This window comes from Puma concolor, chromosome A2, assembly GCF_028749965.1.
Source record: "Puma concolor isolate L17-30 chromosome A2, mPumCon1.1.hap2, whole genome shotgun sequence".
NCBI classification, from domain to species: domain Eukaryota; kingdom Metazoa; phylum Chordata; class Mammalia; order Carnivora; family Felidae; genus Puma; species Puma concolor.
In genome coordinates this window covers 82,707,366-82,727,396 of record NC_141668.1, presented here as the reverse complement: position 1 = coordinate 82,727,396, position 20,031 = coordinate 82,707,366, and the positions used below count along the sequence as shown (strand labels likewise).

Here is a 20,031-nt window from a genome sequence, read left to right as displayed (position 1 = left end):
AGAAAACTGTGCTCAAAGGGACAGGCTGCATTGCTTTGCAAACTAATTTGGCAACTCAAAAAAGTATTCTACCTAAGGAAATCGTGTTGTAAACTGCTATTAGATTATTTTGAGAATCCGTAAGAATCTTGGCAACCAGTGTGTCCCAGAAAGACTTCACCCGTGTTAGCCAGCCTGCGTTCTGCTCCCTGAGAGTTAAGTATCCCCAGTGAGGAAAGGAAGAGACAGAAGGCACTGGCATCTGAGAACTCAAGAAGTGAACAATAGAAGCGAGCAACTGACCAGAAGTATTCAACTGACAGGAACGGCATTAGAAGAAGCTTTTTAAAACTAACTCTTGTCCTGAATAAACGGCAAAAAACTATAGGGAAAATGGCATAAAAAATCATTTTATTGCTTATTTGCCTTTTTCTTATGCCTGAGGACACATTCTTCTTTATTATTCTAAGTCTCTCAACCAAGGGCTGAACTTTCCCCTTAAAGTATTCCTTTCTAAAAACCCTAATAGCTTCTTCCCTCCCCTGGTTTCCTTTTTCCACCTCCACCCCATCAAAAATGTCATTTGAACAGTTCAGGTGACCCCAAATGGCTTTTAGCTGGTTGACGAATTGATACTGCTTATGTGAATTCTAGCCCACTTAATTCTACAAGAGTTAGTAGCGTTTTAAAGAAGGTTACTTGATAAATCAAAGACATCTTTATTATATTAAAATTTTTTTTTAAGTTTATTTATCCATTTTGAGAGAGAGAGAGAGAGAGAGGAGGGGCAGAGAGAGAGGGGGGAAGAGAATCCCAAGCAGTCTCTGTGCTGTCAGAGCGGAGTCTGACAGGACTCAAACTCATGAACTTGGAGATCATGACCTGAGCCGAAATCTAGAGTTGGATGTGGAACCGACTCAGCCACCTAGGCACTGCTACTTGACAGAATTTTTAAGATGAGACTGAAAGACTTTCTTCATACGTGCAAATGTTGCACATGCGAAATTATACCATTAAGTCTGGTAGGTCATCTTGATTCAGCTAAACTAAGATTTCTACAGTTGATTTTATTCATCAAAAGTTTCCATGGCAATTCCATGGGGGGAATAATTTTTTCAACAAATGGTTGAAATGGTTGGGAATAGATGAGTAGCCATATGTAAAGAAATAAATCCTGGCACATACTTCACAGCATACACAAAACTAATTTCAAATGGGTATACATCCAAATGTAAGAGCTAAGGCTATAAAAGTTCTTGAAGAAAAAAAATTGAAAAAAATCTTAGTAATCTTATGTTTGACAAGAATTTCTTAAATTCAACACAAAAAACTGAAATGTCAAAAATTGGACTTAGTAAAAATGTTTGCTGCTAAGACATTGTTACCAAAATAAACGGAAACATGAAGACAGAGAAATATTTACAAAATCTGTATCTAACAAAGACTCTGTATCTAAAATATATAAAGAGCTCCTGAAACTTAATAATGAGAAGATAAACAGCCAAATAAAAATAGGCAAAATATTTGAGCAATCATATCCCCGAAAAAGACATATAACAAGCACATGAAAAGATGCTCAACATCATCGGTCATTGGGCTAACGTAAATGAAAAACCAAGATGAGATAGTAGTGCACACCTAGTATTTATGACCAAAATTGGAAAGACTGAACATACCAAGTGCTAGTATGGGTATGGAAGAAATTGAACTCTCATACGCTGCTCATGGAAAGGTAAAATTGTACAATTACTTTGGAAAACAATTTAACAGTTTCTTCAAAAATTAAATATACACCAACTACACAAGCTGGAAACTCCATTCCGAGGTTTCTACCCAGGAAAAATAAATGGCTATATCTATCAAAGACTCGTGCATGAGTGTTCAAAGCAATTTTATTTGTAATAGATGAAAAGAAAAAAAAAAGTCCATCACAGATTTATATACCCATCACAATGGTAATAAAAAGGAAGAAATTACTGAGACGTTCAACAACTGGGCAGAATCTGAAAATAATTATGTTTAGTGGAAGAAACTAGACACACAGAGAATATACTGTATTTTTCCACTTGCATACAGTTTAGAAAACACAAACTACTCTACAGTATCATAAACAGATGAGGGGTTCCCCAGGCATGGGGAGGGGTGAGGAGAAAGAAAGAAATTAACAAGGGGAATGAGGATATTTTGGGGCATAATAGATATATTCAGTATCTTGATTGTAGTAGTTTCACAGATGTACATATATATGAAAACTCAGAAAATTGCACATTTTAAATATGTACAGTTTATTTTACATCAACTTTGTGTCAATAAAGCTTTAAAAATAACAGTTTAAAGATAAAGTATTTTGGCCTCCATACTAAAGAGTTTGATTTTTCTCTGTAAGTACTTGAACATAGTCTTTGGATCCCTTTTTATAGGATCAAACAATGTTATAAATGGTAAGTATTCCAAATTCATCTGGTCCAATCACTTCATTTTACATATTTGGTAGCCAAAATATATTTTACATATTTGGAAGCAGAGAAACTAAATGGGTTTTCTAAGTTATCTGTCAACATGACAACTAGAATTGCATTCTGCTGGCTTCAGCTAAGATACCTTTCACACATTTCTGGAGTTTTTTGCTGTACTGTCCATGAGACCAAATTTCCTAATATGAACAGTGACAAAACTGACAAGGAACAGACATTCCAAGAAAGCTCCAAAAGTGTCTCTGCTTCTGCCATCTGTTCCTTAAGAATTGCATGATGAGAAAAAAAAAAAATGTGCTGTCCTTTTATGTCTTATAAAATGTAAATCCTGAATACTCCTTTTGGTATCAATATTTTGCCCTTTTGCTTCAATTATGTAAAATGACTTTTTTTTTTTTTTTTTGGTAAAATGACTCTTTATCCACAGTTAACATATTTTCAGAAAGCTTGCCCAAATACGACTTTCTTATAAACTATTGTGGCAAAAATTAAAATGTGTAGACTTTACCAACAAAATAATAGATTTTTTTTACATTGCCTGAATATAATGTTTTGCCAAAATTTGGATTTTTAAGCAGAGTGTTAAATCTCTGAATTATCAGTTCAGGAGGATGGATGAGTTCCTTGCCTATACCACACGAGTGTTACTAATTTTAATTTAAACTTTTCAATTTACTTGTTGCCTCAACAGATGATGTCTGTAGCAGATGATGCCTTTTTCTACTCAATCTCTCTCTCTCCCACTTTTTTTTTTTTCTGATAGCTATGTTCGTCTCCTAGTGTAGGGTTAGAAACTACCTTTCCTGGATTCCCTGATGTAGGTGCTGACATGATCCTGATGTGGAAGTCTTCTGGAGGCTTTGGTTTGGTTGGGATGGACAGATAATCTTTCCTTGAGCACTGTCCTTAGCACATTTTGTGGAAAAAAAAAAAAAAAAAAAAAGATACCTAGACCATCTGCTCAAGGACAAAGTCAATGCCCAGGATAGCAGAAGGAAAGATAAAAATTACCTGAGCCATTTAGGAATCCAGGGGGTGGGATGGAGAGCCCAGAGGGCAAAATGTAAACTCAGAGAGGGCAAAGGCAAGAGTCATAGAATATCCCTAGGCCTTGAAACCTAATATGGAGATTTCAAACCTAATCCTGCTGAATTATTAAACTACTTTGGATGGTGACTCCATTTTACCTACTCGTTTTCCCTGTTCGAACCAGAATATCTAGAAACTATTAACCTATGTCTGTCCCATCATTGTATGTTGGAATCAGATAAATTCCTTTAGTTTCAGAGAGCCACACAGAGAAAAAAATTGTGCCCTAGTGGGTATTTGATAGATTATACCAAGAGCCTCATCTGCACCTGATGTAGAAGACAGATGATGAGATTCGGGATTTTTCAGCTGATGCCATAACAGAATGAGAACTTTGGGGACCTTAAGATGGGATAAACATAATTTGCATTTGCGAAGAATGTAAATTTTGGGAGGCCAGGGTATGGATTGCGATGCTCCAAATATGGCCACATCCTAATCCCCAGAACCTGAAAATATGTTGTGTTGCATGGCAAAAGGGACTTTGCTGTTGTATTTAAGGTAATAAATCTTTAAAGAGAGAGATTAGTCTAGATTATCTGGGTGGGTCCAGTCTCATCACACAAACATGAAAAGCAGAGAAGTTTCTCCAGTTGGAGGCACAGAAATGTTGTGGAGAAAGTCAGAGATGCCAAGCCTGAGAAGGACTCGACTGTCCATTGTTGACATTCAATATGGAGGGCAGGGCGCAGGGATCTCAGTCCTAGAACCACAAGAACCAGAATTTTCCCAATTACCTGGATTCTTTCCCAAGGCCCAGGCAGCTGGTGCATTGACATTGGTCTGCTGAGATCTTAAGCAGAGAATCCAGCTAAGACATGTGCCTTGACTTTGGACTTACAAAATTCACAACATGATAAACTTGAGTTGTTTTGTGCTGCTTAAAACAAACAAATGTGTAAAATAAGAAACTCTTTTTTAACGATTCTTTCAAATTAGATAGAATTCATGGAATAATCTCCAAGAGATCATTTCACTTGTCACTAATTTTTTTTTTTTTGGTTGATAATTGAGTTTATAATTTTGTATTCTCCTTCCCCAGAAACCTAATACTGATCCACAGAGAAGAAATCAGCTACAGTTTGGAAACACCTACAATTTGCAAACTGATATAAGCCAGCAGTCATCTTTGCCGAGAGGCCACCTTTCCCACATATCACTGTTTATTTAACTTGAGGTATTTTCCGATGTTTTGGAAATGTATCTATTGGCTTATTTTGCATGTTTCTGTGTATGCTTAACCTCTGCACTTTTCTTTCCTTTCCTTCAAGTATCAGTCTGCTAAGGCTGCTGTAAGAAAATACCATAGGGGCGCCTGGGTGGCTCAGTCAGTTGAGCGTCTGACTTTGGCTCAGGTCATGGTTCCAAAGTTGGAGCCCTGCACTGGGCTCTGTGCTGACAGCTCAGAGCCTGGAGCCTGTTTTGGATTCTGTGACTCCCCCTCTCTCTGTGTGTCTCTCCCCTCATCTCTCTCTCAAAAATAAACAAACATTAAAAAAAATATTTATTTATTTTGAAAGGGACAGAGTGTGGGCGGGGGAAGAGCAGAGATAGAGGGAGACAGAGAATCCCAAACAGGCTCTGTGAGGTCCGGGCACAGAGCCCCGACACAGGGCTCCAACTCATAAAACCCTGAGATCATGACCTGAGCTGAAATCAAGAGGTGGAAGCTTAAGCAACTGAGCCACTGCGGCACCCCAAATGCATTTGAAAAGCTAAGCTTTTATAAGGCTTCAAGCTGCATCAAGTGAAAAATAGGATTTGGAATTTTTTTCAATAAAAGCTGTAGACACATTCTAAGAACAAATACAACTCAATTTTTCTTTATTGATCTAACTTAATGGCATTATTAACACTTCTATGCTTTAGGAAACACCTGGTCCAGTGCCTGGCATATAGTTTTTGAATAAAAAAAAAATGGGTGCATGTTTTGGTTCCCTTGAATAACAGGCAAGAAAGTACTATGACCATAACCATTTCTCTACTTTCCCTGGACCAATGACTGTTTATCAAAACAGCAGTTTCCTTGGGTTCCTCAAATACTACAGAAGTAGGCCCTGTATTATAAATGAGTGCGAGCTTGAAACAAGTATAAACCGTTACCATTAATGGCGTCCTATCATAAAGCTGCCAGAAACACTGTCTGGAAGCTGCCGCCAGATTCTTGCTTTAAAGCTTTGTAACTAATTACTGACCAAAACAACAATTTTCCTTAAAAAGAGAACTCCCAAAGAGAGTTTCATTTAACACCAAATCTCATTTAAATGACCTCTCCAAGGTCTAATAAAAATAGCAGAGAAAATGGCAATTTACATACATTAAGGTAAATGTTGCGGACTGCAAAAATTGTCAATATGCTACTTGTTACCATTTCAAAAGCATTCATTCCCCATATCTCTTATCTGGATGATGCAGCTTCGAAAGGAATTTCAGGCTGCTGGTTCTAGAAACAAGATGTGGCAGAAAGAGACCCACACGCTTAACGTAATGAGACCAATGGACTTTTTCCTTCTTAAGAAAGTTGACTGACATTTTCAAGGAAAGAGAAGTGAATTCTTTTCTAACTTCTTAAAGAAAACGAACACTAGTCTAGCATTGAATGTTTACATTTAGGCTTGACACGTTAGGAAACTTGAGTTTAACGGGCAAAAACTTAGGAAACATTCCTCAGACAGCACTTAAGGGTTCAGTAAATATTTATTTCTTTAGCATCTAAGTTGAGCTAAATACAAATTGTACATAATAGTACAGGCAAATGATGCAGTGCATAGCGGCAAATCCATAGGATAGTCAAAGGGACACACTGTCCATGGTCTTTGCACCTTACCACTAGATGATAATAAGTCTCATGGCTTATAATCAGTGAAAGAAATAAGAAAGCACATGCTGTTATGGGCCCAGGCAACTAAAAGGAAGCCATATAGGCCAGAACACCCCAATACAGTACTCTAGCTATAAGCCACTTAAACACAAACAGAACACATTCAATTATAATGAGAGCCAAAATATAACGCTACCTTCCCAAGAAAAAATAAACATACCAGCTTAAATAACACACTCCAATCAAAACAGCGTTCGTGAAAAATCTATTATTTATACCTGATTCAAATGCAACAGGTGTTGGCCTGAAAAATGAGCACTGCTTTCGAAAAAGCAACTTGATGTGATGATACTCTGCTGTAAGAGCAAGCACATGGCCTCCTTATTGTCATCATAACTGCAAGCACTTTCTCCCGGGATCTCAAGTTTCCACACGAGGCTAAGCAGTTCTCTTAATGTCCCTGTCAGGCTAAAGACAACTCACTTTTAAGGTCAACAGCTGTTGTGTTTGTTTCATGCTTAACACCAACAGGCAGAACTATGTATCATAGTTTACAAATTGTACAAATGCTCATAATCGCTACGAAGATTTACAAAGCCCTACACCCTATTGCGAATATTAAACACTCAATAAAAACATCCTAACTGTTCAGCTAATTTGGGGAAGCACAAAAACTCCAAAATATATACAGAATTGCCGCTTACTAAACAGACAAAGACTTTCTGCTCCCTTTTATGTAGATTTCTTACTCGCGTTTATTTCTAGTTTAATCCCTGTTTCTCCAAGTTAATAGCTTTGCATTGAAATTTTCAGTGATAAACACATAGGAAAAAAATTAGCAATGTAGAATGTTAGACATGGAAGAGACCTCACAGATCATGAAGTGAACCCTCTTGGAGTTGTAATCCTACTTGCTAACAAATCTTCATCTCTGTATAGCTGACAGAACTGAACGAGGAGGTGTGCACGGCTTGACCTCAAGGCTCATCCTATACACCGGGCCTCTGCTTACAGAGAATGTCCTAGCATTGGTCTGAAAAAGCAGGAGACCGATCCTGCATGGAGGTGCCTATTTGAACCTAGGATGGGCAGTTACGATTCTTTCTCAGCTTAATGTTTGTTCCTAGAGGGCATGATTTCTCTTCACCAGGTCTCTGGGGAAAATACGGTGAGTCAGGAACGACTCTTAATTCCCCCAAGTCTTGTAGGTAGCTAAGTACATGCCCTTCCTGAGTTCAAGAAAAAGAGGATAAAGCTGATCAACACATTAGTGATTTTCTAAGCCTGGACATTTCTCAAAGGAGACCCTGAATTTGAATTCTGACGCCAGACCGAATAAAAGACTGGGAAGGCGTTCTGTGGTAGGTTTCAGATTCTCAAGGACAGCCACATAGGTTGTTGGTTTGTCTTTTGAGAGGGCAATACAGCTTTATCTTAAAGTACATCATGATGTGTTCCTGTGGTGCAACACATCTGCACACATTTGGGGGAAGAAATGGGGAGACAGAGTAAGAAAAGGGGAAAAAGTATATATGTATGGAAATTTAGTGCTCTTACCCAATTGTGGACTTGAGTGGTCAACATTTTCTTATCAAGATGCTCTTAAATTAGCATTTTAAAAAGCTCCCTCTCCTTAATGGTCATCTCATATTCCTTGAACAGCTTCAAGGTATATTTAATTCTTAAGACTTATTATCAAAGTTATTTTCCTCAGTCTTATCTCTTCAGTTACGAAATATTTTAGCTCATAAAGGACATTACTGTTATCCTTGTTAACAACTGCTTATATGCGCTATTGGGATTAAAATGTCAATTAAGTAGGTGCTATATGCCTTACTTAAAAAAAAAAAAAAAAAAAAAATCTGAAGAGAAAATCCTGCTTTCCTTTTTCTTGTATTAATGGAAGAATATTTTCAATAAATCGTGCTTTACTGACTTATCTGTTCACTTCGAGTATTTCAGACATAAACTTTGCTAAGGACCCCTGTGATCTGTGGTTACGGTTCTACTTCTCCACACTGGGTGGGATTTTATTGAAAAACACGCTGTTTCCAGTTAATACTGGTGGGCGGCAATGACCTCCGGTGGATTCTTGAGGAAACAGCAACTGGGTTTTTCAGAGAACGTTCTTTTTCAAAATATTTCTATCCTTCAGAACTTTTGGAGCTTCATGGCTTAACAAACGAACTTCTTAGACTTTCTTAAAACACTTTTGTATTTGTTAATTTTCAAATGAAAGTATAAGCTATTCCAAGTTCTCCACACCTTAACTTTCTTAATTATATACTCTGCAAGCTAGCTTTGAAAGTTGAAAGGAATATCTAAGTATTTAAATAAACATTCGTAATTGTTTTCACGTATAATTCACTTGTTTTTAATTTTTATTTAAATGAAAAATCTCAACAAAACTTCCTATATTAGAAAGGTAATCACTACATTAAAAGGGGAAGGACGGACTTCAAGAAATACGCATTCTCAAAAACCTTGGATCCTATTTGTAAAAGTAAACGTGCTCTGGATATCTCGGTAGTTAAGTGACCCCGTGAAACAATTTTGTTATTTGTTAACATAAAATAGCGAGGAAAATTAGATATCTGAGCACAAATTGCTTTAATATTTTAAAGACAATAAACATGTTTCTGGAGTGTCCTTTATATTTGAGGGAAGATTATTTAGAAGGCGTAAAATTTAAGTTTTAATAGAGCTTCAGGGCTATAATATCTTCATTTTTGGCCTGTGAGGTAATAAATTATTCATAAACACATTATTTCCATCTTAGAGCATGACTTAAGCAGTGAGACATTTTTAAGTTTTTCTTTTTCTTCTGAAAATGGACAGGATGTATTAACAGAAACTGCTTTCAAATCTTTACTAGACAATCTGTAAAAAGAGAAAAAAGAGAATACACTTTTTCTACCACAAGAGGGTAGCAAAAACTTTTTCAGTTAGATTTCTAACTGTAACTTCATCTGTTTTTGGCATATTTTGCTATCTTTCTGAGAAGTTATCTTAATGTCATTCTTTCTGCACTGGAGTGAAATTCAAAGGATGTGTTTTCATCATGAAATGTAACTGTAGAGAATGTGGCTTATTGAATGTTTTATGAAGGGCATGAGCCTCAAGGTGACCATAATTTTTCTTTCATGGTTTACAATAATTTCAACACACCTGGCTTCATAAAACTCATGGTTTAGATACTAATACAAGTTTTGTTTTGTTTTGTTTTTTTTTCCCACTAATACAATTCTTAAAAAGTACAGACAGTTCATGTGAGAATGATAAAGTATTTGGTATTCTTTACCTTTTACATCGTAGTGGAAAGGTAGAATTCAGAAAGATTAAAATATATATTTAATTTTCACATGATTATTAACATCTCTAATTTTTCAATATTCCAATAACCATAAGTCTTCCAAGAGAAAATAATAATTGCCATGGAAAAGCAGCCAGGTACTCAAAACTACAGACAAGGTCACTTTTTGATAAATATTGTTTAGAAAAGTTAGTTAACTTTATGTGATTTTTTAACCAGTCAAATGAGTACATATAATAATTTATCATAATACCTTCACAGTCATTTCTGTATTACAGAAACCTGTTAAGCGATACGAAGCTGGATGGTTTCTCATTTTGTTTTCGGTTCCAAACATAAATTCTTCAGAAGCCAGGAGACGGTGTCATGCCGTCAGGAGTCCAGCGTGTGCCTGGGCAGGCGATAGTGCTCAGCTTTGGGACGAAGCTTCTTCTCCTGTGGGTTGGCGTACTTCCACTTGGAAGGTGACATTTTAAGCTTTTTCCTCTTCTTATCTGTGCACCAGACCTTTTCACAGTATTCTTCCACTCTCTGGAAGTTGCTATAACCAATCAGCTGTAAGAATTCCTTGTACCATGGTTTTGCCCCCTGTGGGATGATACTCTGGGCAGGACAAGGCATCTTGGGAGGCCCGTCCTCTTCCAAGTCTTTGTGAAACATCTCCTCTACTCTCTCCTCTTCTACTACCTCCAGGGTAATTTTGCGGACGGTATGGACAAAACCATGCTCTACTGTCTGGCAAAAATAGGTCCCAGCATCCATTTTTCGTACCCTAAGGAAGAGTAAGCCGAGGTCCATCTTGACCACTCTGTCATCTGTCTTCACCTGCAAGAACAAGAAAATCAATGGCACTGGAGTATTATCTAGGAGAGAACACCAGCCTATAACCCTTTTATTATCATCAGATTTTTAATTTTTGTTATTACATGATGAAATCCTGAGAGTCATACATACATATGAGAGAGAGCAAGAGAGTGAGAGTGACTGGGAGAGGGGGAATGACTAATTAAATCAGGTGTGTGTGTTGAACTTACTTGAGATCACTTCATATAATGATTTTTGACGTCATTTCACATCAATATTATTAAAAGGCGAGTGAAAGAGCTTTCTCCCTAATGATTTCAATTAATCATTAGAAAAAAATATCTACTTCAGTACAGCACTCAAAGTTAGACTAAAATGAAGATCTATCAAATTTATTTTTTTTCTTAGTAGACAGCACAAATGCCATTTCTCCCGTCAGTAGATCAAGGGTTCTTCCCTGATCATAAAGACCTGGGTCTTCCCCAGATCATAAAGACCAACATTTCCATAAGGATCTCTCTTAAGAGAGGTGAGAAACCTTCACTCTCTTTCTTTACAAAAAAAAAAAAAAAAAAAAAAAAAAAAAAATCATCCACTAAGTGAGCATGCTTATATTTCTACAAGGCTTTCTACTTAACAGAGACTTAAAATCAAGCCAGAAACATCCATATTCTTCTCGGAAGAATTTCACACTCTAATAATTTTAAGTTTGAATATAACTTCAGGACTCAAATACCTTATATTTGTGAAATAATAGGTTATGCACATTATTTCTATAAATTATTACAATTCAAGGTAAGAAGAGCCCAATAAAGCTTTTGATAAACAGCTCGTATCTTATTACCGATAGTTGTACTAGTGAGTATATGATTGCACATTAGACAAATCTAAATTGAAATTTTGGCACTAACTGTGTGATCTGGGGCATTTATGTATATTCTCTTAGTTTTCTTTGTAAAAATGCAGATAATCCAAATGTCACTTGAATGTTGTGACGTTTCCATAAAATAATGTATAAGTGAGAACACTTTGTACAGGGCTATCAACACCGACCTCTACCTTTCCTGTATACAATCTTCTAGCTAAAAACAAACTGGTTTTTGTTTTCAGATGACCCCAGATCATGCCATGATGGTATAAAGGTGACTCACACCTTACTGGCTGATTTCTCCCTTGAGAATACAAAACAAAAGCGATATTCTCCTTTACCAGTATAAAAGGGGCATACGGACAACCAGAACCACTTTGGCAGCAAAGACCATTAAGACAAGCACACTTTTGCCCCAGTGGCAGGTATTGGCAAGACCTGCTGGGCTCACCTTTCCTGAACCTTAATCAGTTCCGGCACGTCCAAAGTTGCAATGTAATTACTCATGTGGACTCATTTATATAATCTGTGAATAATGTGACAAAATGGCATTAGCAGTGTAGTAAGAGATGCACCTCAAATAGGAATGTTAAAGACAAATTATGAGACACTCAGAGGGTTTTTTTTTTCTTCAGCCACGTAGGTAAATAAATTACTCAGCAGCTTTAGAGTGACACAGTTGGGTGAAGGGGCTCCATATATCCTTGATACAGGCTTCATTTAACTTGATAGGACTATGTCCAAGTAGGCAAAACGTTAGCTCCACTAACTCAGGAAGTTCTCCCGTGAGGGATCAGGAAGAGCTGTCATGCCATAAAACACACTACATACGTCACTACATAAAACAGTTGCTTACTTGGTGACAGGTTTTGCTGAGAAAGTATCCTTGGCAACTGCCACAGCCAATACCTCTTAAATGACCTGGAGTCACTGCTCACATTTACCCCTACTTAATCCATAAATTCACCACCATGCCTTGGATGCTTCTGACTCTGAAACACAACCTCCATTGTTTTTAAACTTATGGCTGCATTTGACATAGAGGGACCCACCTTCTTAAACTTTTTTCTGTGTGGTACCTGCCATTTTACTATCTTGGCTCTCCTCTTGGTTCTTTCTTGGTCTCTTAGTGTAGATTTCTCATTCTCTCTAAGGCACAATCCTCTACCCTTCCCTGATCTCATGTTTTATTTGCATTCATTTGGTAAGTCTTGTGTTTCCTCATTTCAACCAGCTTCCCTAAGACAGATCTCACACACAGATTATCCACTGTTTTGTATTTCCTGTTAATTACAAAACACTGACCGAAACTTACACCATCCTTCATTATTTACAATCCAGTGTCTCTCCACACAAACTGCACCTCCCCATTTACTAACTTCCCTATTCCTGACAATTACATTATTCTTCTTCTAGTTCCTCTGTCCTCATGTGTTGTCATACTTCTTACTCATTATTATGCCTTCATAGCCAACACATCACAAATTCCTATCAACATCTCTTCTGTGGTGATGGTGGGAAACATTCATTCCATTTCACCATTTTCCCACGTTAGACTTTCCCATGTTAGGCTCTTCTATTTTGTGACTGATTCTTTGACTTTATCTCCCGGTAGATTCCTCCCAAATCTTCCTGCTTTCTGTGTCTGCTGCTATGCCCAGCTTGATTCTGTTTCGGGACCTATGCTGTTGTACCTGCCTGTAGGGACTTCCCCACTGCTGGTTCCTTATTGGAAAAGACTGAATGAAAATGTCATCTCTTCAAACAGGCCTCCCTCACAGCACTGTAAGATTGTACTCCTTCCCTTATTACCACCATGTCATCTGTTAACCTTTCTACAAGTTATGCAAAATTACCTGCAAAAAAGAACAAGTCCTTCAAGTAAGTTTCTTTTGACTAATACCTTTCCCCTTTATTTCAACAAATGTGTATTATTTTACTCTGTTTCAAATTTCACTTCCTTTTATCATGCTTATTCAGATTCTATTGCTTGCCCAAGCAAGTGAAAATTGTTCAGTTAACCAGATCCTGCTTTTTCTTTTTTTAGAGAGAGAGAGCAAGCAAAAGAAAGAGAAAGCAGGGCAGAGGTGCACAGGGAGAGAGAATCTTAAACAGGCTCCATGCTTAGCGTGGAACCTGACACGGGGCTTGATCCCATGACCCTGGGATCATGACAGCCGAAATCACGCGTTGGACACTCAACTGACTGAGCCACCAGGTGCTCCCAAATCCTGCCTTTCTAAATCCGTATTCCAAAACAGCTTACTGCAGTGTTTCTCATAGGTTTGGTGGAATAGGTACGTTTCTGGTGATCAATCAGTTTTATACAAAGACTTCGACTATTGTGTTTAGTTTTCATGATAATGTAAATTAATAAACTGTATTTGGGATCGTGGGGAAGATCAACTTCATTGTTAGTATTGGTGTTTATCATAGATTCTGAACTATTTTCAAAGCTTTAACAGTTTCCAGCTGCTGAGAACAAAGATGAATGTAGTATGTTAATGATACGTTCCAGCCAGATGAAAACCAAACAACATCCCGATGTAGTAACGTACATAAAAAGTTTTGAAGTCACTTGTATCAAGTGTTAGGGGGATTGAGTCATCACACAGCAAAAAGTGCTCCAGGCAGATGTTTTATACACTCATGGACACACACACATATATAGTTGTCTGTGTCCCATGTTATGTTCATGGAGATGCCTTATTTCAGTGAAAAAAAAAAAAACACATTAGATAAAGATTAAAAAATGCAAGTATTTATATCTTATTCGTGAATTTATTTTGTTTCTACATTTGAATAAAAGTTACAAGCAAAAATATGCACTCGTTTTATTCTTGTGCATATTTAATAAACATTTTAATATAAATTTTGCCAGCAGCACAGGACGTTTTACATTCAATGGCACAAGGTGGGAACAACCTGTAGATACACCAGAGTCAAATCTTCCTCTTTGTAACTCCTGTACTCATTTCCTTGTAGTGCCCCTTTATCGCTTCCATGTCTTATTCTAGTCTTACCCTTTCTTTCTGATAGCGAACTCCCTTATACTGTCTACCAATCCACTTTTTAAAATTTCTTTCCAAGTTTACATTTTCATTTCTTAATGAATATTTTCTTTTCAGCCAGATAGATCTCATTTCTTTTTGTAATTCACTAAGCTTTCACATTTGTAGCACACAAGCTGGTATTTGCTCCTCTTCAAATAATTTTGTGATGCAAGTTTTTTCCTTTAACCATATGACAAGTTTCATAAGAACAAAGGTCTATCTCTTATTCTAAATAGTCCATAATGAGTAGTGTGCTCAGAATACAGAGAAATGACAACATACTGATTAGTCCAGAGTGTGCAAGAATGCAAGACAATGGGATATCCCAGTAACGATATATCCAGAAGTTATTCACTTGTGGATTTACTCCAGAAGTAAATCCAATAAGGATTTAGACAGGAAGGAAGCAAAGATGATTTGAGGAGCAGTTAGTAACTATTGAAAGGGCTATGCTTTGGAGATATAAATAGGAAAACCACTTGTAGGACACTGTTTTCACCTGAAAGGAATCTGTATACCAACACCCTCACTGAATACGATCCTTTATCTTCTCCCTACTCTATATCCTGTGCGAATGCAAATATGAAAATAGGAAAGTCATCTATCCTAGTTTCTGGCATATACCAACCAGTTTATGAAAGTGTTCTAAAATAAAACAAAAAGCAGAAATGAAGATAAATACAAATCCTTGACCACTGGATTAGGAGTGCTTATTTTTTCAAGCATGTATTTCTTTCAAAATCAGAAACCCAACTTGAGAAACACCGCACTGTGTATATATAAAGTCCACACTGGTTCAAAGATGTGGAGGCATGACAATTACAATGGGAGGTGTCCTACATCATTTATTTGCACATTGGAGATAGTTCCTGTCTCAGAATGTAGGTCTCCCCTCTTGGTTATGGTGTTAGAAATTGAGAAATAAAAGACACTTCAATTCTGAAATCTGGACGGCTGTATGCTATATGGACGTTAAATCGCCTTGAAAGTTAAATGTATCTTCCATAGCCTATGGATACCCAAAAATAAAAAAATGACTTAGAAATTTGTATTTGAAATCCTTCCATGATTTAATCTTTCCACTTGAGTCCACATGGGCACCTTCGACAGCAAATCTTGATTACACAATTTTTTTCATCAGCTGTGCTTTCTCTATGTCTGAAGACCTGATTTCCTTGTTCATGAAGATGATACATAATACATCCCTTTATCAAATATTCCTATAGGCAATCTACAAAAATAAAGCATTTCTTACTCAAAGTGGTTTTAATATTCTGAGTTATAAAGATTGATTCAGTATGTTTCGTAATGTCTAACAAAAAAAAAAAAGGTAATTGAACAAAGAACTCTGCACATCTGGTAGCTGGTCAGGAAGAAGGAGTGATTTCCATGTGTATCAACCATATGGTTCTACACTTTTCATAGGAAAAGAACAGACACAGGCCTTGAATTGGTTTCTTTCGGAATATATTTAACAATGAAATTAGTTTTAGTCAAGAAATAAAGGCCAACAATTTATATAATTGTTTGCTTATCCGGCCTACCTTCAATACAAAAAAAATATTGGTTGACTTACAAAAAATATGTCATAATACAGCATAAAAATTAAGCAAAACTTCTTTTATAAAAACACTTTCTAAATCTGCTTTATGATAGAGAGTATTACCCAACAGAAACAGAGTGAATTACTTGATGGCACATTTAGGGAAACCTATCACACTATATAAAGAAATAAAGTTGTAGGTATATACTTCAGATTAAAGACCCAAATGTGGAAAACCTATTTCTTTTAAGTTTATTCATTTATTTATTTAAAGAGAGAGCTTGAGTGAGAGAGAGAGAGAGAGAGAGAGAGAACGCATGCATACGTGTGAGTGGGGAAGGGGCAGAGAGAGGAGGCGAGAGAATCCCCATCAGGCTCCGTGCAGTCATGAACCATGAGATCATGACCTGAGCCAAAATCAAGAGCCAGACTCTTAACCACCCAGGTGCCTCAATTAAAACGTATTTCTTTTTTTTTAAAAAATTTTTTTTTTCAACGTTTATTTATTTTTGGGACAGAGAGAGACAGAGCATGAATGGGAGAGGGGCAGAGAGAGAGGGAGACACAGAATCGGAAACAGGCTCCAGGCTCTGAGCCATCAGCCCAGAGCCCGACGCGGGCTCAAACTCACGGACCGCGAGATCGTGACCTGGCTGAAGTCGGACGCTTAACCGACTGCGCCACCCAGGCGCCCCTTAAAACGTATTTCTAATACAAAAAGATGCTGAGAGGTCATAAATATGAACTCAAAACCATACTGTAAAAACAATGTTACACTGAAAAACATCAACTATATCAGAGAAAAGCTTGAACATTTATATTCAAGAACTAATTAATGTACAGAAGATTCAAAGGACTCTAACGAGAAAAATAGGGAAAAAATACATAAACAGGCAAATCAGAGAAAAAACAACCCAAATGTTTAATAAGTATGCAAGTTAATGTTCAATCTTACTAGTAATTTTAGAAATACGAATTTAAATAACACAGCACCTTATCCCCATAAGAGAGGCACAAATTAGAAAATACCAAAATTGGTGAGAGTGTGGGAAAATGAGAATCCACATAAACGGCTTTGATGGTACAGATGATGCCAAAATTCCGGAAAGCAAGCTGACAAAACTGTAGAAATGAAGGCTGTCAGAAGGCAAGAATGCAGAGATTTGCACTCACATCTGTAGGAGGTTATGTGAAGAGATGATCTTTAAAGATGTCATAGTGGGAATTAATTGGTCCACTCTTAGGGGTGTTGATCAACTAAGAGCAATGAATGAATGCTATGGGATATGGGATATTGAGTTGCAGTCAGAAACAATGAAATAAAGACACACACGGCAACAGTGATAAACTATAAAAACACAGTGTTGAGTTATAAAGAGAAACAGAGTAAGATCTCTAACTCAATAGCTTTATTTTTACAGTTCATGAATACTCAAAATGCTATATTCTTGTTCAATATAGTACAAATGATGTAGTATTGGACTTAATCCAATCATTACAATGCATGCATATGGCAAAGCAAAGATGAAAGTGGAGAAGGGTGGTCCAGGAAAAATTAAGTCAAACAAGAAAGGAGATCTGTGTGAACCCATTACGACAATGTGCTATGAACTAAATAATATGACTATAGTGATTATCTTGGTTTGGCAACCAATAAACCAGGTCTATAAGATCTGTTCAAGCTATGGTATACTGTTCAAGCTATAGAAATCATATGATTTCAGAAATAATGCTAAAAAAATAAACAGCAGTGTAAGGGTAATGTTTTATTAAAAATTTCCAAAGATGAGAATAATCAGGACAATCAAGATGAAGGGAAAATAGGGAGAGGATCAAAGAAAGATAATGTTTGGACACATAAATGCTTATCATAAGGCACTAAACAACTACCATATTTGGAGTAGAAAGTCAACACTAAATTACCTAGTGACCAAAGCAAAGGGGAGAGTATGATAAATTCTAAGACCTGAATGTCTCTAAAGTATATTTTTGAAGTTATTCTTTATCATAGGGAATATAGTCAATGATATTGTAATAGCCTTGTATAGGGACAGATGGCAGCAAGCATAGCACAGCATATACAGAAGTTGAATCACTATGCTGTACATCTGAAGATAATGCGACATTGTGTGTCAACTATACTCAAATAAAAAATTATTATTAAAAAGTAAAGGTACTCTTTACGTCAAGTACACCTTTCTCTGGCAATGAGGTCTGAGAAAACAATCTCTTCTGTGTTTTCATAAAATGGGATATAGGTGTCCAAACAGCAGCACGACAGTAAACACAGTAAATGCAAGTACAGTTCAGTATAAGCTATTCTTTGGGACTAACACGATGTGGTACGGATACACAGTTCTATGCTCTTGTATCTTCATGCAGATGTACCCTTTTTATTATCTAGAAGACTATGTGAACTATAACTTTCATTGGAACAAAAGAAATTAAAAAGAGAATTCCTATGTTTGCTATTTTTGAAGGTCTACCATGTGCTTGACACCAGCCTTGCTGCATTACCATGTTAGTGTTATCAGAAGCTTCGAGTCAGAGTAATCTTAGTGGGATAAAACATAGATCTGCATTTGATTCCAAAGATATGGGAATTTTAATTTTCAAAGATGTTAAGTATTCTCTTGGAAAATTAACCAGAGAGGGTTCTATCTAAACCACTAGATCAACTTCCATCCTTAAGACCACAAACTTGCTCTATGTTTTCCTTTTACAGGAACTGTGTCTTTACCACTGTGAAGGAAAAAATGAAACTAATGGGCTCTACTGCTAATTATTTCAGAACTAAAATATGGAGCAAATGACATTATAACAATATGCTTGTCAAGGCTGAAAATGTGAATTATGAATATCTACTTGTAAAGAATTGTTAGTTTAAAAAAGATGAACCGAGTTTTTTTTAAAGACTGAAATGGAAACACCAAAACGGCTAAGCAGATGTTTCAAATGAGGCAGAGTTCATGCACTTTATGTTATGACAACAAGAAAAACAAATAATATTCATGTAGAACAAACCTCATGCTTTCAGTACATGTATATAAAGACAAAATCGTAAACTTATGGCTGTCATTGATCCCCTAGGCTTCCTGTCATGGGTTACCATTGGGAAGGTCAAGAAAATATGGGTCATCTAGCAAACAAGATAGAATAAGGATGAAATTTCACATCATATCTCTCTCAGTTTTGATGACATAATAAATGTGCAACATCAAGAGATGTAACTTGTATACTCCATTTTTCTTTGTTCTGTTTTTACAAGAGAAGCTGTCTCCACAATGCGATGAATCATCAATAAAATTATGTTTTACTTAAAGCTGTACAAATTCTGTGTGGATGCAGTGAACTCTGGAAAGGACTGCTGGCGGATAAGATAACCATGCCTCTTAGATTTCTCAGCAGTAATTAGATGACTCTGATGAATTTATCCTACTCAGTAGGTGGTCTGAAAGCAGAGTTCAAAGTGACAACTTGTGCCATCCAGTTAACAAACAGAATTGAGAGAGTGGGGTGAAACTGAAGTCTTGGGGTTTTGATGTCAACTTACATTCTCTCTTGGATTTTTTATAATAAACATGAACATGCGCATTTGTGCATTATTTAAGCAGTCTGCACAATACATATAATCAGCTATTTTAAAGTGAGAGATTTTATTTTTAAGACACACAGGCAGACACACAAAATATTTTCCCTTAAATAAAGAATCTACAATGGAAAGATCAATGAGGATTAAGGGGAAAATGAAACTTCCATGCTTACCAAAGAATAGATTGTGATGCTGATCTTATGGGCCAGCAACTTTCTTGCCTTTTACCACTTTGGAGAATATTTTATATGTTTTGGGATTGCCCCCCCCCCCCCCCGCCCCATTTCTTCACTTGGACTTTACGTACATTTATTCAATTTCTTTGTGGAACTCTACCTTGTTTACAGTGTCTTTGGGATACACATTGGTTTTATCAGTAAAGGTCTAATGAACAAAGTCTGAAACACACACTCCAAGAAACTATTCATATAGTTTGGTTTTAATGAAAACTCATTCCAATGACATTATAGTGCTCAGCACAAAATGGTGGCTTAG

The 20,031-nt window shown here is 36.6% G+C and overlaps 1 protein-coding gene across 1 annotated transcript in view; it reads right to left on the bottom strand.

The window, feature by feature from the left end:
- Positions 1 to 6,220: 6,220 nt before the first annotated feature.
- SEMA3E (semaphorin 3E) overlaps positions 6,221 to 20,031 on the bottom strand; it is a 244,988-nt gene continuing 231,177 nt past the window's right edge. The window contains exon 17 of the mRNA XM_025929642.2: positions 6,221 to 10,501. Within this exon, the coding sequence (XP_025785427.1) occupies positions 10,049 to 10,501 (453 nt within the window). The 3' untranslated portion in view covers positions 6,221 to 10,048. The remainder of the gene's footprint in view (positions 10,502 to 20,031) is intronic.